Source organism: Accipiter gentilis, chromosome 26 (genome assembly GCF_929443795.1).
Source record: "Accipiter gentilis chromosome 26, bAccGen1.1, whole genome shotgun sequence".
NCBI classification, from domain to species: Eukaryota; Metazoa; Chordata; class Aves; order Accipitriformes; family Accipitridae; genus Astur; species Astur gentilis.
In genome coordinates, this window is record NC_064905.1 from 2580014 (window position 1) to 2604825 (window position 24812).

Here is a 24812-nt window from a genome sequence, read left to right on the forward strand (position 1 = left end):
TAGGTTGCAAGTGACATTATGAAGTAGTGTAGGCTTGGGGATAAATAACTTAGTGAGTTGGAGAGGGATTAAAACTGGCTTTTGTAAATAATGTTTCTCTTGGATGTTGAGTTGGCGACATGGTGAGACAAAGGTCACTGCAGTGTCCGTGCAGCCCAGCATGCCATTTGATAGCTGTAATAATCAGAGTGTTGCTGGACAGCTTCTATCTCCACTTTCTTCTGCTGCCCAGACCTTTGTGGGATTAAACTCTAAACTGCTATAGTTCACAGAATCGAGCCCAATATCAGAAGAGAAAATAAATTAAGTGCTTTGTATTGAATCGCTAAGCACATGCATCATGCTGTAACCAAGGGTGTGTGGTAATGCATAAGAAATGACTGGCTCGAAGCTGGAGATAAGCATTTGCTTATGAAGTGAAAACATGTGGGTTTTGCCAATTTTACAAAAGGGCAACCCTTCCTCTTCCTTCCGTGTTATTATTTTTTTCCTGGTGTATTTTCTGCTGTTGCAGTGCAAATGAGAGAGAAGCCTTTGCAGAGAGGGAGGTGGAAGGACAGAAGCACTTGTTGCGAGGAGCTAGAGCTCTTTGCTGTATGAAGCTTTGCTGTATTGGCAGCAGCATAAGATGCATCAACAGATGCCACAGCAGCAACTCCCATCAGAGAGGCACCATATGTCCTCTCCCAAGCCTCCCCATCGCTTGTTCCGTAAGAGTCTTCCTCCCCAGGCACCTGGCTAGCATCCGTCTTCATTTCCATTGCTTACTATCTCAGAGCATCCCGGAAAGCGGCAGACAGCTCACGGGAGGTACATGCTCTGCCCTGCACGTGACAGCCAGCACTCTCGTCCTCAGTGGTTACCTTGCCACGAGAGGGTGGAGGTTTGATGGGTTTTTAGGCAGGCAGCTAGCTCGGCTCTGTATATGCCCCTGCATGAGGCCGGGCTACATGCAGAATAATCTTTTTGGCTGCCGGCGATGGTAGGCGTGAGTTGAACGGACCTGCTCTGACAGCGTCAACCAGGATCCCTCGCCTGTCACCGCCAGGTTCGCCTGCTTCTCCCTCCTCTTCTGCTCTCCCGCCGCCGGAGCTGGAGGCAAAGCCAAGTGCAGGCAGCGGGTGGATTTGGCAAGAGGCATTGGGAGCCAGAGCCCGGTGCTCACGGGGTACCGCCGGTTTGAATGACTGGGCTCGTGGCCCCTGGCACTTGCTGATCGATTGAGAGAACATAAATACCGGTGCTGTGGGAGAGCACTGGATCGGTTTAAATTGGCAGTTGTAAGTAGTTGTCCAGCCGAGTGTCCAAATCTAACTGATGCTTTTGCGTGTCTAACCAAGTATTACTGGAAAGCCCCTTCCTTGCGATGCTTTGTTCTCTGCTAGCTGCGGATCAAATCGCAGGAGGGATTTGATTCTGGCATCATTTTAAAAATGTTTTCATTATATCTGCCGAGGGAAACAAATTACAGAGAAGACCTCTCAGCACTAGGACAAAAGAGTGGCTCTAAAACCCTTTTCAGATAAACAAATGTTTGAGCTGTAGGCCTGATGGATGGTGCTTAAAGACATGATTATTACTGCAGCAAGCAAGCGGTTGGCATTAAAAATCATAGGATGCAAGAAGATAAGTTCTCCCAAGGTTACTGTGGGCATGTGTTTCCCTGTAATCTTGGTTGTGAGGAGCCCTTAGCACCCTGAGTCCACATGGTGATGTGGCATTAGCCATGGGAAAACAGTAGCCCAGCAAGCACCAGTAAGTAGCTTCTCTCTTGCTAAATAAGAAACTGGAATGGGAACAGCCCTTTCTTTGCACCTTATTTGAGCAGGGTTCAAGTCCTGCGGAAAGTAGTGCTGCTTCTGTGAGACACATAAGGACCCCAGGCAAGAGCAGAGACAGTAGCACTTTGTGTTGGGATGTATCAGTTTGGGTTTTTCCCAGGGGTGGCTCTGCTGCCAGCAGCAGCACTGGGCATTGTAGTGGGAATGGATTCACCCTCAGTGAGCTTGAAAATGTTTCAGATGTCTTGGCTCTGCTGCAGCGTGGATCAAAATCGGTATTGGAAAAGATGGTGTATTTAGACATCACCATTTTGACAGGTTGAATTGCAAGGTATTTGTTAGCATAGCTTGGAGTACTATATAATTAAGATTAGAGATTAGGAAAAAATTCTTTACTGTGAGGGTGGTGAGGCACTGGAACAGGTTGCCCAGAGGAGCTGTGGATGCCCCATCCCTGGAAGTGTTCAAGGCCAGGTTGGACGGGGCTTTGAGCAACCTGGTCTAGTGGAAGGTGTTCCTGCCTGTGGCAGGGGGGTTGGAACTAGATGATCTTTAAGGTCCCTTCCAACCCAAACCATTCTATGATTCTATGATAAAAGATTTGTCAGATAAACTAACCAACTAAAATGTCTTACGTGAAACATCCTTGATTTTGTTGAGGTTTTTTTAACTGTTCATTCAGTCTCTCCACAATTCATCATATTCAGGCATTTCTGGAAGACAGTGGTACAAGTTGCTGCTGAGAGCTAAATACCTGTGACTTGGGGATCAGGCCTTTCCTGCTTAGTATTTGTCTGCATGCTCTGGGAGGCAGAAGAAGACAGCAGTTTGAGTTGTTTGCTTGTGCTGTAAGGACAAAACTCCTCTCTCATGATTTCCTCCGTAATCCCAGGAAGGGAAGGACATCTCCTTATCCTTGTCGGCCCTCTGCACAGCAGCAGAATCTTTGTCCATATCGAGGGGCAATGATAAGACAAAATAACGGTGATAAAACCAGCCTGACAGCAGCAGGACTTTTCATTTGCAGGCAGATGCAGCGTGGCTGCCTTCAGCCTCGAGGCAGGCAACCCCTGGGAGAAGTGGCACAATGGGAATGGCCATGGTGGGTCACGGCCAGGGTTCGTCCAGCATCCCATCCCCTACGGATGCTGCAAGCACGTGCCTAAGGAACAGTTCGTGAGCATGGCAAACGTGGTGATTATAAAAGAGTTTTCTCAATAATTAATTACAGTAGGTAATTAGAGCCCCTGCTCTCACTGATGGTGTGGACCTGAGAAATCCAGGAGTGCTGGGCAGTGACCAGGACAATGCTGTGCTCAACAGGCAGCTGTGGTTTCCCAGCAGAAGTACAGAACTAATGGAAGCAAAAGATGCACATGAAGTGGCTTTGTAAAGCATTTCATCCAGCGTCGTAGGAGTTTCTACTTGAAATGTGGATGCAGATATCTGAGCTTCCTCACTGTCTGCACTGCAGGCGAGGTACAGTGGGAAAAGCCGGGGGATGCTGGGGCGGCTTCTGGGGGGAGCTTCCAGGCCTGATGCTGTTAAACCTCTCTGCCAGCTATCTGGAAGAGGTGATATATAGCATATTAATGATCTTTTCCGGTGGCACTTAATTGGGAGGAGCAGTGAGTGCCAGAAAACAAACTAATACAAAAGGCTGTAGATGAGTGAAAAAGGGGCAGGAAGTAGCAAAATGAGATTCAGGCTCTGGGCTTCCTCTTCCCATCAGTAATCCATCTCTTCTTGACCTGTGTCTTCTACACATCTTCCCTTCCTTTTGTATGTAAAAATGTTCTGTTTTGAAATAACAGGCAATCCAAGGAGTGGTATGACTCACCCTTATAGAAAAAGAAAGAAAAAAAAAAAAAAAAAAAGCCAAGCTTTGCTGCTTTCTTGCTCGACAGCACTAACGGGAGAGTCCGGAGTCAGAGCACGCACCGAGCCCGGTCAGACTAGGGCTGGTTCCTCTGTTTCCTCTGAGCCCAGCATTCAGCGTGAGAAACAGGCAGCATCTTCATGCAGCCAGAGCACCGTGCTCATGTGAAATCCCGTCCTCTCCCCAGACAGAGCCCGCAGCAGGAGCAGGCAGCATGAGCAAGCAATGCCAGCAATACGGCAGAGGGGAGCTCTGCTGTTTCCTGGGATTTGTCTCCTTGTGTATTTTTTTTAATCATTACTTTATTAAAGGAGTAGGTACGGTGCAATCAGATAACTTTTTGTGGAGGTACAGTGCCATCAGATAACTTTTTGCGGATGCTCTGTCAATCTTGTGCAGCTTTATTGTTTTTAATATCGCAGCACTGCTGGTTTGTTTTGCTGGGAACATTCACGTATTGATTCATGGATTCTTTTGTTGCCTGTATTAGAAGGTCCCTTTCCCCTCACTTCCCTGCACCGAGAGAAACAAAAAGAAAGGTAGATATTATCTGACGCTTGCTCAGATACCAAGGTGATTCTGAGAACTTGCAGAGCTAGTTACTGACTCATAACTGTGGTTTGTTTTCACACTGTTAATAGATTTTTTTTTTTTATTTTATTTTTTTTTTTTGCAATGGCAACCAAGGACACTCAGTTGGGAAGAAAGCAGGGGGTCTGTCTTTGTGAGCTGGATCTCCCTTTTTTCTGCTTGCGGAAGCCTTCCCAGGGGGACATTTCTCTGCTGCAGGGGACAAAGTGATGCCAGAAGGTGTTTCTGGAGGGGGAGAGTCTCATGTCCCTCTTGGGCTTCTCTTGCTGAGCAGGTCGATGGGTGGCAGCTCGTGGGCCCAAGGGGTGTATAGGGGATGGGGCTGCCCCTGCCAGGAGCGTAGTGAGTTATTGCGTGATCTCGGTATGAGGTTTGCATGTCTATGTATGATATAAAACTTACCTGGTTATTTTTAATGCCTGCCTGTTTTTGTGTAGTGAGTTGGGGCTCAGCCCTCTCCCCATCCAGAAAAGCAAAACCACTTGTGGTCAGCACTAAATGGAATAATGTGCTGGAAAGGAGCCGGGCAGGATGAGACCCTTCTCATTTAGTGAGGAAACACAGTTGATCATTTGCTTGGTCTAGAAAAAGAGAGACGGGCTTACTTGGGTATTACTACGTGATGCATATTCAGCACAGCAGCCCTCTGCTTTTAGTTATCCTGTATATAATGTGCCTGATTCTTGCCTTAGTTGTGAGCGTGGTGGAAGCGTGTTCTGTTTTCCATTTGTTTATTTATTTATCATCTTGTTTTCAACCTCTGCAAAGCTTGATATAGGTATAGAGCTTCAGAAACGTACACATAACAGAATAACAGATAACTGTGATTTGGTTACAAGGCAATAATTTAAGTCGACAGGTTTAGCTGATAACATAAAACACAAGAGAGAAATAGCATCAGTTTATAAATGTCAGCAGAACCCCTGCGAGTGAGTTGCTGCCTTGAAGCCGACTCCTGTGCTGTTACTCCGTCTAATATATTATAAGAAGAAATAAAAGTATGTCTGAAAAAATCTGGCTGACCAAGATTAAAGGAATAGGGCTATAAATTAAATTCTTCCTTGGCATCACTTTAAGCAACTTTCAGGACAGACAGAACATGTCCGAGTAAGATGAATGCTAATGCACTAGAAGGACCTCCAAAAGACCAGGTGTTTTTAGGCTGTGGATGCTCAGACCCATAGCAGCACCCAGGCATCGGGACGGTTTGTCCGGAGAGCAGTGTAAGTCAAAGCAGTTGTGCTCCAGCTCGTGTGGGAGAGCAAAGCCTGTCCTGATGTCTCTGCAGCAGATAAAGGGATTAAATTGAGAACGGGAATAGCACCGTCCTAGCAGTGCATTGCCACAGGATCAGCGTCTTCTGCTTGGAAAACAAATGCTGTCACTTTGCTTTGGCATTTATTCCCAATAAATACCTTGTCATTCGTGCAGTAGCAAGGGTTTTTTTATCCTCTGGAAGTATTTTAGCTGTTGGACACTATCTTTTTGGCTGCGAGGCGAAGAGCTGAGTGATTGAGGGGCAGGCGGGTGGCACGTCCCCATCGGGGACACTGGGTGGTATGCCTAAACCCCGTGGCTTTCTCTTAGATCCAACCCAAGTTGATGCAGTAACGTATATTCAAATCAGTTTAGTTGTGGTTTAAAAAATTCCAAGTATGGGATCTTTTTTAAGTAGTAAAGAATACAAACCAGTTGTGGGGGAAGGAGCTTGCCAGCTTCCTCCTCCAGCAGCTATAGCCTTTTCTGCAGATTTGCGGAGGGGTTTTCGCAGCTATTTCTACTCACTGGGTAGTTGATTTGAAGGTGGGAAATCAATTAGAATAGAAACTCTTTTCTCTGTTTATAAGGAGAGAGAGAGTAGGACAGGATGATATCTAGCAGCTGTAGGATTTGGAGATCTCTGGAAAGTGATGCCATTAGGCTTCATTCAGTAACACATATATGCAATGCATACCTGTTTGGATAGACGTCTTTTATTTTTCTAAGGTGTCAGGGAGAAAAAAGGTCAGAAAATTGCTTAAATACAGACTTGTTTTTATATTTTTTAATTGAGTTCCATTTCCCAAATTCAACTTAATACAAACAATAAGTAAAAAAATAATTGCTCTAGGAAAAAAGCTATTAAGAATATGATTCTGTATTAACAGCATGTGAAGCTGCATAATTGCTTACATATGTATTGCTCCGGTGCGTGCTCCCAGTTGTTGAATAGTATCAAATTACAGGAATCAAAGAGAATCAACTATTTTTAAGGGAAGTGTCTAGAAACTACATATTGAAACATCATTAAAATTCAGGATTTCCAGCTTGCTCATTTAAATCAGCAATTTTAATCACATTATTCAAGCCAACCCACCCTCAAACACACTTTATGAATAATACTTAAAAATACCCCAAACTAAACAAGACTGAAGACCTCATCCTGTCTCAAACGTCTGGAATATTTTAAAGTGACTACGCCAGTCTTTTTGCTGAAAACGGAGACATCTTTCTTGGTTTATTTAATAAAGCAGTATGTTTGTCCTTCTGTGGCATGAACCTGTGCTGCTGTGTACAGTGGCGAGAAGAAATCCCCGTAGCAACAAAAACTGCTTAAATACATCAAGGCTGAGATTTCTGCTCTGGGGTTTGGATGGTCTCAGTCAAATCTCGTTTAGGAAAGTGTGAAGAAGTAGAAGCAGGAAAGGTTTGTGTCTTCTCTGATGGCAATCTCCTTAATTCAGTTGTGCTGGGTTTGTGAGCTCATGCACGCCGGGGTTCGCGTTTTATTTACTGCTTGCTGAAAATAGAAACTGGGAGGACCGGTCACACAGGAGTCGCTCAGCCCTTCTGGAGGCTGGTCCGTTGCTTTCCCTTTTGATGTTTCTTTTAAGCAAAGCCCATCAGCCTCGTTCCTCTCCCCTGGCAACCGAGTGAACTGATGTGGCCAGATGCACCGGGATCACAACAGCCAGAATATACTGTACTCTTCTAATGGGGACATTTTTTTCTGCCTGTGTCTGACAATTCGGGAGTTGCTTCAGCGAGTGCTGTGGTTGTAAACTGGGCTGTCCCAGTGCTTGTGACCCGGCGAGGAAAGCCGCTGGCTTTGGGAAGGGAAGGACCCGGCTCGCCCCTCGCTTTCTCCCCTAAGTGGTGTTCGTGCCCGTGGAGGAGGGAGACATCCTCACGTATCTGTATGTTCGGCACACGGTGCCAGTGGGAAGATGCTCCTCTATCTAGACGTATAGATTAAAGCTCCCACGTATCACAAGTAAAGGAGCAGGAGGAGGTTTTTGTCCGTTGGTGGGAAGTGTGCCAAGTGTGGAGGAGGTACCTCTAGCCTGTCCTTGCATAGTTTAAGATGGGAAGATAATCGTGTCTGTCCCCTTGCTTATCCAACCAATGCAACTTCTTAGGGACAGGATATGGTAGAGAGAAAGAAGACCTATCAGAAATGCACCCTGTTCTAATAGAAAATCCTCCAAAATGGATTTTTGTTTTTTCTAAATGCATTTATACCTACTGGATGGCTTTAGGCTTTGAAATGTTTTTGTCTGAATTGTGACAAACATCCCAGTCTTATGTAGGAAGTACCAGGTCCTTTGATCAGTGAAATGTCTCTTTGGTCTTGAACAGGGAGGGATCAATCCGGTTGTTCCTGAGACTAGAGGATTTTTGTCTTTGAGAACACGTATTTATTGTACAAATTAATTATCCTTGTCTAAGCTTCCCTTTTGTAGAAGATGCTACCTGTCTCCTGCATGCTGTGTTATTTTATCCTAGGTATCTTCTTAGGTAAAAGGAAACAGATAAAGAGAGAGAGAGGAGCATGAGTAGCTGTGTGTCTGTTTGTCCGTCTGTGTGCAGCTAAGACCTCTGTATTCATTCAGCTGTGACCCCGCTCTCCTAAGCAGACAGATTTCTTGCATTAAAAGAAGATGAAGCAACATCAAGAAGCACCCGAATATTGCCATCCCTCCATCCCAGTGTGACGGCTGGCTGTTGGGACGTGTTCGTGGTGAATCGTGACCAAGAAAAAACAGTCTGAATTTCTCCTCTTTTCTGCATTTAAAACCAAAGCTTAATGTATTCCTTGTGTTTTTGTTGGTGGATAGTAGTGATCATGTATTCCTTTTAATACAATATTTCCAAACCAACACAGCCTCGCCTCGGTACACTTGATATTCCGCGTACCTGGCTGTACTCTGCAGTATGCTTTGATTTCACTTTGGCAGCTGTATTTTATACTCTACCCCAATCAGCAACCAATTCCCCTTTCTCCAAATAGTCTCCAAATCCGCTCCTGATGTAGAGTTTTAGTGCTCTCTTAAGAACTGGCCCAGGAGGGAGGAGAGAGCCGGTGGTCTGCTGGGCTCGGGGTCGCTCCTTCCCTGAGGCATGGAGCCAGCCCAGCTCCACGGGGACATGATCAGTGGGTCAGGATGGCAGCTGTGTGAGGTTGAATGGGCACTTGGGTCAAAGGGGCACTGCTGGAGGGGAGAGTGGTTGGCGGTGGATAGCCCGCTCCTGTTCACTGTGCGGGGCCAGGCTCTCTTGGGTAGGAGTGTGTGCCTTCAGCTCATCCTTCATGCGCAAAGGTGAAGTAATGCACATGCCCTAAAATAATCTGACCTTTGTTTGTAGGTCAAGCTGTTCCTGCAGGGTCACACGTACGATTAAATCTGCAGACGGGAGACAGGGAAGCCAAGCTCCCAGATAGCGAAAATGGAAGGAGTGACACGAGAGAAGAGAGAAGAAGAAAAAGGTACAGTGATGCAAAGCATCAGGAGTGGGTGGGCTGCTGGTTTCATGTCTTTTATTAGGGGCCAGGTTCCCTGATGCACTCAATTGCTGTCTCTTCCTGAGACTTAATTGCTGGTTTAAGAGTTCAGCAGTGCTGAGAACTAAGCCCTGTCCTTTGTGATCCCTTCGGGGTGCCAGTAGAAGTGCCCTGAGTGTATATTCAGAGACACCTTCATGGCTTCTCATGCCACGACGCTGAAACTAAGTTTGCAGTGTGGCTTCTTCGAATGACATTTATTCCTTTGTAATGTCTGCAGCAATGGGTCTGAAACTACTTTCTGAGCTTGAACCATCAGAGCAGTTGTGAGGGGCTTGCTTTGTGTTGACCTGAGCCAGATAACATTGTTTTCAGCTGGGTGCAGTCAGTAGGATTGCAGCATTCATTTACACATCAGTTGTTCTCATTAGATCACAGCCTTCCCTGTGCCTACATTTTTAAATTTGTTTTAAAAGTTTCACTGGCGCTGACTTTCCCCTTGGCACCCTCCTAACAAAGACAGGTTTAGTTACTACGGGGAACTTTCTTTCCTAAAGTGCATGGGATTTACCACTGCTTCCCTAGTTACTCCTGTTCAGAGCACGGAGAAGCTCTTTAGTTTCATGATGTCTCAAAGGCTGGCTTTCTTTTTTTCTGTGCAAGAGTGTTTAAGGCCCAGACAAGTTCCCTGAACCAATGAGATCAATGTAAAGAGCAACACAACAAGGTTTTAAGCATTTCTGTGTAATTTCTGCTTGGATTTACCCTTGCCCTAACTGTGTGTGTGATGATCATCAGCATTTCAGCTGTAGATCTCCCTGTTAAAGCTTGCAAGTCCTTACCAATGATCTAGTGGCACAATGGTGCTTTTTTGGTTTTCCTCTGAAACATTTCCTGCTTTTCTATATTGATATGTGAAATTCAGAGGCATAAATTAAGCAGCATAAATTAAGCAGCTCTTTCTGTTGTGTTAGGATTTGAGATTTTGAGTTGGCATGCAGATTACAGAGCCTTTTTTGTCAGGGTAAAGTGTCTGCAAACCACATACAAAAGGTAGCACTCGGACTAATCTTTTCTTGAGTGTGGAGTTTTTCTGCGTGTTTTAAGTGAGATGCATGGAAATCCAGCACTCTTAACTCCTTTTCTCCTAACGTTATCCATTGCTAGTATATCACAATGAAAACATTACAGGTACAATTGTTCGCTCATAAAATGTTTTGTTTTGTTTCCTCTGCAAGGCTCGGCAAGGTGGATGTTGACTCAAATTCATTCACGGCCCAGGAGCTGAAAAAAGCGTTGGCTAAAATGAAGGAGAATGAAAAGGCAGAAAGAAAGGTAAGGGGAGTTCCTTGTTTCTAAAACAATGCACGCTATACAGGTGCGAACACCCTGCGTTGCATGTCTCAGAAATATGATCATTAAAGTAATTGCTTGGGAAAATACTGTGCAGACTAATCTTCTGGTGAATATGGACCTAAAATACCTTTGCTAGCCTGTTAGTAATATAGTTCCCTGGGAAACTCACCTCTTCTTGTACAGATCCTGGGTTTGCTGTAAAAATTGAGAACTCTTGTTCAGGTCTGTCTTATTCATTTCAAACTTAGAGGCCTTGTGTTGCAAGCTGCTTATAAGTACTAAAGTATATCTGCACAGTTCAGGGTGTTTCTTGGTAATAATTATCCCGTGGGCTGCCGGGGGAGAGGGGCTGCAGCGGTGGAGTGGGCTGGGATCAGCAGTTTAATGACAGATCAGCCATCAGATGCTGCTGCTTTCTGGTCTTTACTCAAGTGAGTGGGATCTCAACTAGCAAACCAGACACACAATGTCCACATAACCATCCTCATGAGCCATTCAGACACCGAATTTCTTACTGCTATTCTTGGTGTACTAAAGCTAAAGTGAGGCTATGGGATCTTTCCTGAACCCAAAGCAGGTATGATCAGTAAGCTCTCCGATGTGATGCTGCTCCCCTAAGTTTTCTGATACCAATGTGATTAGACCTGAAGTAGTAATGCAAAAAAGTAACTTGCAAACACTTGTGTGCACCCACGGGCCGATTTCCTTTCCATTGTTATTTTTATCCATTGTTTTGATTTATTTGTTCAACTGCTGCTTGGTTCACAAAAATGTCTCCAGACACCCAAAGTGGACTGGATTGCAGCATGATGGTGTTTGTAAAGGAAGTTATTTTGCTGTTCACTGTCCTCCTAAGTGTAAGTACAAGAAGTGTTGTGTAGCCGAGGCACTTCTTTTCTGGATTCAGTGATGGTGACAAGTCACTGGACATAACATCCCCTGCCACTGGCACAGCTGGATCCAGAGGTGATCTTGTGGTTTAAGTTTCCAATCTCATGCCTTGGGTAGTAAAAACCAAGTGGCTGTGCTGAAGCATAGGCTGAAATTTCCTTATATAAGCTGTAAGTTTCCCATTTAGTTATAAATAGTCCACAACCAAAGTAAAATTGAATATAAGTGCTGCTTTCAGCCCTCTCCAGGCTTGGAGCTGGTCCCCAGTCACTGGCATGACACTGGTGCGATGATATGTGACTCATCAGGTGGACCACAGCCTTTTTTTTCCTTCTTCCACTCATCAGTATTTCCTTAGGCCCTAGCTCCTCCTGCTGCCTTGACGTTGTCTCAGTCAAAGGAAAACTGAGGTAGGAGTCAAGTCTCTAAAGTCTTGGAGACGCATAAAGTCTTTTTTTTTTTCCCTTATCTGGCACCAGGGCATTATTTTGTTTTCTGTAAGATTATTTGTGTAACAGCCAGCATTACTAATAGCAGGACTTCTTGAAATGAGTGTCATTTAAATGCAAAAATTAGTGGCACTCTATTGTGTGAAAATAAACCATATTTTAAAAAACCCTGTTAGAATAGCTATTGTCCCAGCAACTGGGCTAAAACCAGCTACATCTAATGGACCTAAAGTACTCCATTTAAAATCACTCCTGCAGGGAGCAAATACATCCTCGAAGTAACTGTGTCAAAGTAAACTGAGTTACGCCAAGCGTGTTCCCATCTACGCTCTTGCAAAAGCAGTTCTGTGTGGTTGCGATGAGGATGGCGTTCTGCGTTACTGCATGGTATCTATAGTAGTTAGGCAGTCATTAGCACTGGTTGTACGACTACGACTGCTGTTAGCTTGACAGTGCTTTCACTTCGATCTTTTTTTTTTTTTTTTTTTTCCTCCAACAGCTCGAGACCTCGGCTTCTGTTCACACGCAGGGGAGTGGGGCAGTGCTTGCTGGGGGGAGCACTGCACGTCTAAACCCTCTAGTTGGGGGTCACTCCTGTATAAAAATGTGTTTTGGTATTTGTGTTCATGACAGAATCCCTTTCAAAAGGGGCTTTCTTGCTTTCTCCTGCTTTTGGGGCAGCCCATCTTCAGCACAGCCGCCATCCCCTGCAGCAGTAGGCTCTGTCCCTGCCTGTCCCAGTGCCACCAGTGCTGATGCTGGAGAATGGGTCCCTGCTGGATCTGGGGCTTTCTCAGATCTCTGGCAGAACCTTTTTCTTCTCACCACATGCTTTTCCACAGCTCTTGGTTCATTGCAGCCCTTGGGGTGCTGTTTGTATGAGGAAGACCGTCCGTGCTGTGGGACGAGCCATCTCCTGGCCAAGCCCCGTGGCACAGCACTTCAGCTACCCCCAATCTTATAGCTGGTCCTCCCGCTTTGCTTTCTGACAGCTTCTGTCCCCAACAGTGAGTGCATACATTTCCCCGAGAGATAAAGCCATCCTGAAACATGTTAAGTGATTGGGATGATGAAAGCATCTTCCTTACATGTCCAAGGAGATCTCCTTGATGTCACTGGCCTGGAGTCACTGGGCAGTTCAGGCTGGACAGGACCTCGCGAGGTCTTCAGCCCCATCTCCAGCTCCAAGCAGGGTCAGCTGTGAGATTTGGAGAGGTTGCTCGGGTCTTTTTGCAGTCAGGCCTTGAGAACTTCCACTTGCAGGCAAACGGAGGATAGCAGTGCTACCTGCCTCTGGGCCTGATGGTGTTTTGGAAGGCACATAGGATGTAGAAATGGTGTACAAAGCCCTAGGTACAAGCTCAGCTCCTTGGGGAGTGCTTAGTGGTACCCAAGGTGGGTATCTTACAGATAACGGGTTCCTGGGCTTCTCAGAAGGACCCTCCAATGCTGCCCCTGCATCTCTGATGCACAGTTGTAAATCCGTTTGCATAGACAGCCAGGGTTCCCCTTGTAAATCTGGGGCTGGGGTTTCTTTCTATGTCTTTCTTGGCTCTCTTTATCACCTGCCTTTGTATCTGATCTCCTCCTTCTGCTTTCAAGGCCCATGAGGAAGAGGTGAGGAAGAAGTTTCGGCCCATAGAGCAGCTGAAGGAGGAGTTTGAAAAGCTGAACATGAAGATGGAAACAGACTATGAAATTATGGTTAAATTAATCAGCAAATTCAACAGCTCTGCCTCCACGCTGGATGAAAAAGTAGCGGCGCTTTATGATCTTGAATATTATGTTCACCAGGTAACAAAAATGCATTAGTAACTACCGTGTAAAATCCAGGGGATACGGTGTCATAAACGTGGTTTTATTTTTCTTATCGGTATCAGGTAATACAAATTGCTTAATTATCATAATCCTGGGACAATAACAGACAGCAGAGGGCTACTGCAGGCTTATTTTATATCCAAGTTTGAATAAATCATTGCTTGTGCCAGTAGCAAGCAGTTTCCTGGGGGTTAGCATTGCCTGGTTTGTTGTCTGTTCTCAGGCTTTTTTTCTTGCCCTCTCTTTTTCTTCTTTTATATGCTTAATGTTACAAAAAGGGGTTTTATCTGCCATTTTTTGGTAAGTAGAGTGGTGGTTGTTAAGAAAATAATTATTTTCTCGTTCCTTCCATGGAGAGCCTCTGTGGTTGCAGGTAGGTGCCCTTACATCAATTTGCAGAGAATGTCTTTGTACTGGGGAGGACAGCAGCCACCCAAACCCCTGTATTTTGTCTTGGTGTGAGTAAGAAATGGCATGTAGAGCCTCTCTCACAGCTGTGCTGGTGGTGACAATGACTGAAGGCTCAGGTGAATGGCAAGTTGCTGAGCATCAGCTGAGCCGTGCTCATCAGCTCTGTGTGAGGTTGAATATATTTCCTGAAATCTCACTTCCTCAGGTTTATGCTCACACTTTTTTCCCCACTCCCTCTGATCTCTCTTGCTCTGCTTTCAGCTTGCACATTTTTACCTCCTGTTGGTTGCAGGCTGCAGGGATGCTGCTCTCCTCCTTTGTGCTTAGTGCCTTCCCATGCTGCAGCCGCTTCGGTGGGTGTCTGGGCATCGAGGCTGTGTTCTGCCTCATGGGAAAGGACTGGGCTTCTTCCTCCCCAGCGACTGGGAGAGTCTGGAGTGGACTGGGAGAGTTTCCAGTGTCACTCTCAGTGACTATCATTTCAGAGGGTGAATGGGACAACTCTTGGGACATACCAGTGCAAGACCTTTCACTGGAATGGCACTTAAAACCAAACATGGTGTTTTGGAGGGAGGTAGCTGAAGGAATGTGCTGCTGAGAGAGGGAGTCCATGTACCATCTAATAGAAGTGTTATTTCCAGGGCTCTTTGTTTTGAATTTCCACACTAAATCTCTGTCATACGCATGCAGAGGCTTCCTTGCTGTTTGTTCTCAATGCTTTTGTTTCACTGACGGCATTTGTCTGACTCAGAGAATAAGTGTGAACAATGGGTGCCCAAAGAGCTTCATATTTATACTCAGGGCTAATTCTGTCTGGTTACGGGTGCCGGAGTATCAGGCCAGCATGCTAAAAAGCAACCCCCAAACACCCTGGGATGCTTTGGATTCCAGCATAACAGTCTGGACTATTCCAGCATAAAATCCCACCTGCTTGCATCACGGGATAGGGCAAACAATTTCAAAAAGGCGAGAGGAGCAGGGAAGCAATCCCCACTCCCTGTGCGGGGACTGGAGCATCAAAGGGAACCACATCCAGCATCAAAGGGGTCAGAAGGAGGGAAATGGCAGGGAGGCTGGCAGGGAGCACAGAGGACTCCTTTGTGCATCGATCACAACGTTGCTCTGTGCCCGGGCTGTCGGGGCAGATGGCTGGGCAGCACCTTCTCATCAGGCAGGAAGCTGATAAGAAATATGACTTGTCTCTAAGCCAGCATGGCTTTTCCTCCTCTTTCTTCTTCCAGCCAGTTGAACGCGTCCAGAGCATTATCTCTGCTTGGTACTGACTTTAGCAGCACTGGCTTAATGTAATTACTGAATAGCAGCCAAATACGCTTGTGCCGCATAACCCTGGAAGGGCTGAACTTGTCAGGAGTCCTCCGTGGTGAGCCACAGCCGTGCCACTGGAGGACAGGGATCCTTGCAGGTGTGGGTGGCCCAGGGCAGCATGCACCCACGTGTGGGACCAGTGACGGCTCTGCTACTCCCTCTTTCCCCAGAATCCATCTGAATGGTAATGTGCCATGGCTTTTGATAATCGTTCAGCTTCCAGGCGTCCTGCTGCTGCTGCCTCCGGGGCACCAAATGCTCTGTCGAATGGAAAATGCCATGCCCTGTAGGGTTTGCAAGCAAAGGATTCTCTCTGCTCTGTGGCGTGGTCATGAGCATCCTGGAGCACTGGGATGTGAAGCAGCACGTGCCTCTGAACTTGCTGCGAGGGAGCGGAAGGGAAGCCATGGCCGGTGCTGAGCCGGGGGAGAGATGCTCTCTCCTGCTCTTGAAGAGTCAGCCCAAGGGCTCTGTGTTTGCTCAGCTTTTTGTTGCCAGCTCTGGTTTGCTTCTCATCAGTCAGGATTCAACTTGGCATGTTTGGGAGCCCATCTTGGAGAAAGAGCAGGAAGGTTTGGCTTGCTAGGTTATCTGTAATGCATAGAAACCAAATGCAAATGTGAAGAGGCCAGAGCATAACTCATTTATAAACAGAATTCACGGTGCTTGCACAGCAGTGTGCGGAGCCAAGACCCGTTCTCATGCGTTGCAGGCTCTTTCTCTCAATTATTTACTCTCCTTATCTTTCCCTCTCCCCTCCTCTGACATGCTACACCATTTCTCACCGCTAATTTCCACTCCGTTGCGTACGGTTGACATGCTGCTTTTCCTTGCTCTCATTTTCTAACATTTTCTCTTCTCGCCTTCCCTCCCTGTTTTCTTTCTCCTTCGATTCAAAGCCGCTCCCTGAATAACTGCTGTCATATTTGCTCTTCTCCCATCCCTCTCCTCGCCCACCTTGCCTGTGTACTTTACTCAAGAGCTCTTTTGATCTTTGGCTTTCTTCTGTGCCGATTTCAGTGGACTGAAACAAGGCGCGAGCTGCTGCCTCACAGCATCCTCCACTCCCCAGAGAGGTTAATACCTTCAAGTTGTTAAGTTTGGGGGTTTTGTTGGTTTTAAAACACTGAGTGAGAGAAGCAGCTCTCACAACAGACTCCAGTTAAAAAAAATAAATACTTGTTCACAATAAGCTTTACAGCACAATCTGTATTCTGCGGTTGAGGTGTCTCGCTAGTGCTGGCCTGAAGGACTCCGGTGCTGATGAGGTTACAACGACGGTTGGTTTTACCATGACTGACGCTGGATGCAAACTCCTGCCTGTCTATGCATTCCCTCTTGAGCAGGAGTCAATGTCCAATTCCAGTGTTAAAACAGCCTCAGAGTTTTTACAGAGGCTGAGCAATAAAAGGACCCACTGGTAGCTGAAATTGGGTTGCTGCATAGATTTCTTTGTAGACAAAGATGGTCCTGCAGAAAAGTAAGAGGTCTGGCAGGTCCAGTTTATGGGGACAGTGAAAAGAATAGGATCTGAAAGGATACAAAAGCTGCTGCAAATCCTGAATCAGCCCCAGCAGACCTGCAGAGATCAGCTTTCTGTCACCGGCTTTGCAGAGGGACAGCAAGCGGTGGCTATTGTCCCGTTGGGGAGAAGAGACAAGCTGTAGCTCCCCAGATCCTACTTTGGTAAAGACATACCCATAGGACATAAAGCTAAGCAGCTTCTTCATTCTCATGGGTACCTAAAATATCTGACTTATTGGCCAATTTTGGTGGAGGTGCACAGTTGAGATAAAAATAACACTGAGCATGAAGTCACTGTCGACTAAAAGAGCATTCAGGCTGGAGCACGGTGCCTGAGCCTGACATACCCTGCACACCTTGCGGTGTTTGTCCTGTCCCACCCCATTGGTGGGGTCTGCTTGCTAAAGCTGGGGAAGTCAGTTTGCCTGGCTGATAACTTGTTTTTATGTTCTATTTCCATCTGCCAACAGATACTGTTGTCTCCCTGTCTTTCAGGGAGGAGAAATATTGAAATTCTAAAACTGAATTTTTTTGCACATGCAGTTCTGAGCATTCATCAGATTCCCTTTTAAACTGCAAAAAAAAAATCCTTGAAAACCAAAGTGCATTAATTTGACTTTGGACTGAATTTTGTACTTGAAGCACTTTGCACTGTTTCTTTAAATTTTGCTTGCGAGCCACTCGGAGCCCTTTTCTAATCTCCTCTCCAAGAACAGATGCCCACTGTGATTTGTGCCTGGTTAGCCCCAAGTCTGGTTAAAGTCAAAGATGGATGAATCCCTACTAACGTTTAAACTTTTCCCTACCGGCAGTATCCAATATTGTCCGCTTTAGAAAAATCACTGCTCAGGCTGTCCCAAGGGGAAGGTCCTGTCTGACCCTTCCAAGCAGGGACTGGCTTTTTTTTTTCATGTCTGCATGAAATTGTTGATGGTACTCATGAAGAATACCCAGACCTCCCCATGCGCCTCGCTGCGAGTAGAGGTGATGCTGCCCATGTACCTGCTGCTGACAGGTTCTTAAACGTTCCTAACTCCTGGTGCTACAATTAGAGCATCAATTAATTAATTGCATTTGCAGAACATACAATTCCCTGGGTTTCCAGTAAAGGCCTGCTTAGGTGAGAGAGCAAAGAACTGGGTTTTTTGACATCATTGGATTTACCGAATTTTTAACATCACCTGAATTACTGAAATACGCGTGAAGAATAGTTTTGATAGCTAATCAAAGTATTTGAGTTTTCAGTGATGCCTTCTGCATGTAGTAATAGCCATCTGTCAGTAGACTGTGCTTCTGCAACCAGGACATCCACTGCTCGCAAGCAGTATTGTACAAAATTTGAGCCACAGTCATTCCCTCTTAATTTTTAATTGCTTTTAAAATTCAGTGCTGGTTAGACTGGGAGGGAGGAGATGCTGTGCTTTCTGAAGCAAGGTGTTCTTGAAGAGTTGTTGAGTGGAATCTGGCTGGGGGTTTTGTACTGATGGGGAGCTGCTTTCTCCCAGGTGGACAACGCTAAGGACTTCCTCTCCATGGGTGGACTCCAGCTTGTGATTGATGGGCTGAACAGCACCGAGGCCACACTGAAGGAGCATGCTGCCTTCGTCCTGGGAGCTGCGCTGTCCAGGTGAGCTCTGTGCCACCTTGAGTGGGAGGGTGAAAACCTCGGGAGACCAGGCAGGCTCCGTGCTTCTCTTCATCTCTCTTGATTTATTCCTAATAGCAGGAGCTGAAAGCTTCTCTCGTCCTGCAACACACCAAATTGCCTTCTCCGCTGCCTAGCCTTTTCCTTGCAACACCACCTACCCTGGTCTTCTCCTCGGTGCGTCCTCATCCTGCTTGTTAGGCTTAGCTAGAGCTAATTTGGTGTGGAAGCTCTGATTGTTTCTTGATTTTCCTGGGCTCCTTGTTTTTACAAAGTCCAAGGGGAATAATTCTGCCTCCCCTCCTCTCCCCTTGGCAGCCCTCTCAGGGGGGAGATCTCAAGGATGGTGCGGTTGTGAGCACCCCAGGGAGAACCTTTCTTCCTCCTTCTCCTTGCTCCCAGGCTGCTTTAGGATAATGAGATGCTGATTTCAGAAATACAAGCGTGGTCTTTGGAGGGGGTTTTTAGCCCCATGGGCATGTGCCTCTGACCCACAGGCATAATCAAAGGGCTGTCAGTTAGACATGGGGTTAGGAATGGGGTCAGCAGGCAGAATCAAGAAGAGACTGGTCTGAAGGATGTTTGTGGTTCATGGGAAGGTGGCTGTTGCCCAAAGGAGCCCAGCTGGCCTCATGCTAGGGCATAACATGTAGTGCTACAGGTGGTACTGTGTGGGCTCAATGGGTTTTATCGGTGCCCTTTTTGGTTTACGGGTTTTGGGGCTTTAGGGTGTGTGTGTTGCATGTTCACATGTGCAGAGACTTTAGAAATGCATTGGATGGACCCAAACATCAAGGTCAGAAGTGCAGAGTGGAGAATGAAAGTCAGGAGTGTTATATCTGCATATTTCTATGCCTAAAAATACAGTCATCTTCCTCACCATTATAAACTATTTATCACTTAGTCTAATATATTGTCTACAAATCTGCATTTCTTTTGCAATCTTGTATGCGATGCAGCTGGACCTCAGTATGTGTGAAGTAATGCGGCCTCGTGGACAGCAGCAGGTTCCCAGATTTACACCAGGAAAGGATCCAGCTTATATTTTGAAACAGAGTTGGACTTATTGATCACAAGATGTGCTCTTTCACATCAGAGACACAGACCCACTCTTCATATTCTGGTGCATCTTAATGTTTGAAGCAATATTGCAATTGTTTCCTGAGGTTCTTTAATAGCATGTAGACTCTTAATGATACGTTTCATAAAGAGAAAATCGTGTAGAGGCTTTGGGAACATTTGCAGGTAACCTGCAAAATGACCAGGGCTATTAAATCGCTTCTTTCCTGATTTAGCTAATGTGACATGATCAAGACTCAAGAAATTAATTGTCTCATGAGTGTGTAGCAATGGCCACGAAACTGGTGGTTTTATATAATATTCCTCAATTAATTGCAAATGCCTTTCTTTGGACAGAAACAATCTCTTTTCTAACATGACAATGTTAAAACACTGCTTTGGAAACTTTTAGACCTTTTTTTGTTTAAACAACGTTCTGACAGATGGTAATTTTGAGTGGTTTGGATGATGTATTGTCTGAGAGCTCAGTTCCAAAATGCGAGGAGTATTATGCCTGGATGTTGGGTTTGCTTTTTTTTCCCCTTGCTATGCTTAAGCTTTCTCAATAGACATCTACATGCCAACTCGTCTGCTTTGTGCTATCTGCTTAATTTGTTTGTTCGTACATTTTCTCAGCTTACTCCGTGCTCCATTTAAACTGCCGCGGGCATTTCAAGTACTTCACACCAAGCGTTTTCTGATGTCTGTGTTTTTCTGAGGGGTTGTTTTTTATTTCCTTCACTCATGTCGTTCCTAGGGGCCTCAGTTAGGTGGTAGGACTTTCCGGTAAATGCCCAGAGGTGTCACAGCTCACTGTGCTGTAGGGGCACAATCTGATGTGTACTCGTGTGCCTGGGGCTGGTATCGGATCGTACGCTGGATGCTGAGCCGTGCCTGGGCAAGAGGCGATGGTCCGCTGCTCACCAAATGGGTCTGTGGCCACCTCCCAGGTCTCTTCAGCCAGGTTGGCTTAGGCCAGCGGTTTCAAGCCAGGCAAACCTTCCCAGAGGAAAATCGGGGCATGATCATAGCAGTTCCTTGGCCCAGACTGGGAGGTCGTTAACTCCTGGCACAGCTGAATCTGGAAGAGGGAGTTTGGCGTTGTCTGTAGGCAAGTTGTTTTATGCAGGAGAAAACCACTGGACACAGAGCGGTCTCAGACGTGCTTGGGTCACATCCAGAACTTTTTCAACTCTTAAAAATACCCAGGTCTCCTCCAGATTTTTGTTGTTCTTAACACTGATCAGGTAGTGAAGCAGGTAAGGGATGGAGCAACCAGCTGCATCACCCAGGTCTTGCCTGCACACAGTCCAGCTGGGACCCATCTCAGAGGTCTGGCTATGCTGAAATCTGGTTTGGGATAAAAGAGTTTTCAAGTGGATCTACATCTTGAGCCAATGGGCCAGGTGGCTGGCCAAGACATTGGATCAGCAAAGGCAGTAGGAGGAGAAAGAGGAGGTGGAGAAGGCACAGCAGGGGCAGCTCAGGATTTCTCCCTTCTGGTACCGCTCCTGTTTATTTGGGTTAAACTGGACTTGAGAAGCAGCCTTAGCACAGCAGAGTTTGGTCCTCAAGACAAAGGGTCCCAGGGTCTAGCTGCCAGGGTGCTGCCTGCATGGATGCTGTCCTCCCGGCATCCGTCTGCCCCTATCTGTGAGCCTCTGCCATAGAAGAGGGTGACCCGATATGGAAGAAATCAAGATTTCAGCTCTTGTTTCTCTTATATGTCCTTCATTTTAGGCATTTGGGTTTTAATCACTGAGTCTGTGACCAAATCAAACATCATTCCATCTGGTAGAGTTTTCTGAGCAGTGCCCTTATTGCAACTCTAAAACCTCATCACAGTCTTACTGTTTTTAAACCTTTAACAAAATGTTTTCTATTCAGCAGTTTGCAAAAGTAAACTTCATTTGAACAATCCTCAAGTGCTCTGATTGCAAATAAAAGTTAAATTCACTAACAAAAATAATTGCTAGGCATGTGGGATTGTACATTTAGGTATCCATAATTCACTAACAGTATATGCCAATACACAACATTATCTGGATTTTCAGTGATTGCATTAGCATAAAAGCATGTTAGGGTTTATCCAGTGGTATTAACATTTAAATATATATAAGTATGAAATATTAAGATACAGCATTTTGGAGGCAAGTAAAACTACTGTCTGTAAAATGTTCTTGCATATTTTTGAAGGTACACTCTAGTATCTTCGGATGACAATCAGCATTCGCACCATTGGGTCCAAACATTGCAAAAATGTCAATGTTTTATGCAAAGAGGAGCTATATTAAGCTAAAAAAGATTGCTGATGAGAGAAGTGTCTTCTGATGTCCTCTGAGCTATTTACAGGCAGCATCTTCCTTTGTTCGTAGCGCAGCCAGGCCTCTGTGCAATTTGTATCTAGATGTTTCACAAGACTGGAAACATTAGCCAGAAAGGATTATGCTTGTGATTAAAACCTCAATTTTTAAAAACTTTACCTCCAGGAAACGTTTTTCCACACCAATAATTAGAACATTTTAATATTTTGTAATAAAAGGACTTTTGTAATCCGTTTAGAAGGGGAATAATAATTTATGTTGAATGCATTCTTGAATCTTTATCCCAAATGCTCCCTGTATGCTTAGGGGTGAATTAGAGGTGAGGATGGAGAGAAACTAAGCCGTGGGACCTTCAAGGCAAAGGGAAGCAGTTTGTATTTCATGGGGAGAGGGCAGAAAGCATAAAAGGTGAGATTTTGGCATGGCCAAATTGGGGAGCCAGGAGGAAAGTCGCTTGTGCAGCTGCATTGAGACATTTGTGGTGTTTTGGCCAGTCCTTTAAAAACCCATGTGCTGTTCAAACTAGGTAGCCGGGGACAGGATTTCAAACTGATGGTCCAAGCTTGCATTTGCCACGTGTCCTAGCAGGACACAGAGCGGTCCTCAGCACAGCCTCTTCCAACAAGCCCAGCACTACTGGGATCTCGCTGTTCCCTCTTTTGGCCCTGAGTGATAAAACAAATGTTACAGGTCTTGGTAAAGACTCGGGAGTAAACTCATCACAGGTAATAACTCGAGCATCACCTTGTAGCAGCACTCAAGAGTTTCCTAGAGATGGCTTGCACCAGGGTATTGCTTGTCTTAACCACTTCTCATGAGATTAAACCCCTGTAACTATGACAGTGTGCATCATGAACATCCCAGTCACCATTATTCATGTTACCCAGCTCTGAGGCTTGTTTAGAGCTTGCACCATTTTGGCAAAGCAGAGCACCATAACACACGTATCTGCTTTTCAAGATAAGCATAAAAGAAAAGCCCAGAGCGATGGGCTCCCTTGCCTCCCTGCACAGTACTGTGCTGGGGTGTCTGAATAGTGCTCAGCGTCGTGATGTCTGGCTGTTTTTGGTTCTGCTTTCTCTTCTTTTCATCGGGAGGAGGGATGGGGGAATGCTGTCTCCCTGTCCCTGCTCTATCCATCGGTATTTCAGTGGTGTCCATTCTCCTAGGGTGCACAACTTCCATGTTTTGTCAGAGAAGCACCAGCTTCTTCAGGATGTCTTTGTCAAGAGGAAAATGCTTCCACCAGATTTAACGATTTTGAATTAAGTCCAGCTTTGCAATGAAACTGGTTGATGCTCACTGCTGTTAAATAACTTTAAGGCCCAAGTAATAAAGCCAGGAAAAGTAAAATTAAAGACCTTGCTTCAATGCTGTCTTGTAAGGACATAAGAATTTCTGGGCAGAGAAATAAATCTAGTTAGCTTAACAAGCACTGTCCCTACCCATTTATTTCAAATCCATCTTCATGTTCATCCCTTCCTCCTCCAGCTTCTCCTTTTACGTCTTACAATCTTTGCCCATCTTTTCATCCATTTTCACCGTTTTTTTCAGTGGCCCTGTTTGCCAATGACGTGTGTTTTCCACCTCCCAGTTGCAGTAATTCCAGCTTGACTCCCTGCCCGCTTGTAATTTCTTGCTTTGTAGATTGTCTCTTCTATTTTTATTTGAACTCCTGACTTGTGTGGAGTTATCAGCCTCACTGCACTTAATTTCAAATTAATTTGATTGGGTCACCTCATTTTTTTTCTGTAACAATAATGAACTCAACCTATTTAGCCTTTCCCCATTATGAATAACCTTAACAAAAACTGCAGTGCGGTATAAAACTGTGTTTCATCGTTATGGTTAATTACACAGAAGAATAAATCCCTAAACATTTTTCAGCATCTGAAATCTAACAAGAAAGTGTAATGAACAATTAAATAGTAAACTGCCATCCCTGTGCTTTCAGGAAGACAGGGAGAGCAGACCCCGCAAGAAAAATCTAGAATCCAAGGTTTGCTTCTGGTTTTGTTTTCATAACTGCTTTGGTAATTTAAATGTTGGGGAGATTCTGGCATCTGTAAGCTGGCAGGGTGCCGCAGCTCAGGGTTGGGTGCTCATCCCGTGCCAGGTATGTTTTCCTTAGGTGCCTGCAACTGCTGGATAGTTGACAAGATGGGATGGACTTCTTAGCCTCACCCTGTGGGACTGGTTTTAGGCTGAGGACGTTGTCACTTCTGTCAAATGTGGGAATTCTGGAGTGAGTTACCCCACCCAGGGAGTCTGGGTTGGGCTGTGGTGCAAGAGAGGAGGAGAGAGGAGGACAGAGAGGTTAAGCAGTGAGGATGCAGACTGCTGAAATTGGAGTGTTTGGCCTCACATCGTACTTCAGCAGCGAGCAAACCTGCATGGCTTCCCCCCAGCACCAGATACTGTTGCATTTTATCAGTTATCACAGGGCTCAGTCTTGCCGATGCAGGTGGTCTCTGCCTCGCGTGTCCTTCACACAGAGATGAGCGCTCCCAGAGCTGCGCAGGGTCTCGCCGGTCCCCTGCTGCTCGCTGTTCTAAGACCCGTGTGAGGTGGCCTGCCCTGAAAACACAGCCCTGCAGAAGAGCTGGTGCTGCCAGGGGACGTGGCAGGGACAGGAGCACTGGGAGGCCACTCCGGGGGGTGCTCAGCAGCACCCTCTCTTTAGCAGGGAGGTTGGTGACACAACCTGCAGCCAGGCCATGCGTTACATAAAACACGTTGTTTCTGCCTCTTCTCATTTAGTAAATACTCTCCACTAAAGCATTTGAGGTTTTGTGGTGGTTTCCATTTAAAATATGCATTCGGACTGGTTATCTAATCACTTTCTGCAAAAAAAACCAGCCCAAACTTGCTGTTTCTCAGCGTAGACCTGGTTTTGTCACTGGACGCAATGTGTGTTCTTCTGTCTCTTCAGCCACTATTTATTCATCATCCATGTTCTCTGTTTATCCTTTTTACTGTAGCCTGTGCACTCAGCT

The 24812-nt window shown here is 45.7% G+C and overlaps 2 protein-coding genes across 3 annotated transcripts in view; one reads left to right on the forward strand and one right to left on the reverse strand.

The window, feature by feature from the left end:
* Positions 1–24812, reverse strand: part of MATR3 (matrin 3) — a 1017354-nt gene that overhangs the window by 93187 nt on the left and 899355 nt on the right. The gene's annotated exons all lie outside the window — the stretch shown is intronic.
* Positions 1–24812, forward strand: part of SIL1 (SIL1 nucleotide exchange factor) — a 100078-nt gene that overhangs the window by 44912 nt on the left and 30354 nt on the right. For both annotated transcript variants that reach the window (XM_049829458.1, XM_049829457.1), the window contains 4 exons: positions 8878–8998; positions 10252–10348; positions 13312–13503; positions 18294–18415. In XM_049829458.1, the coding sequence (XP_049685415.1) occupies positions 8878–8998; positions 10252–10348; positions 13312–13503; positions 18294–18415 (532 nt within the window). The remainder of the gene's footprint in view (positions 1–8877; positions 8999–10251; positions 10349–13311; positions 13504–18293; positions 18416–24812) is intronic.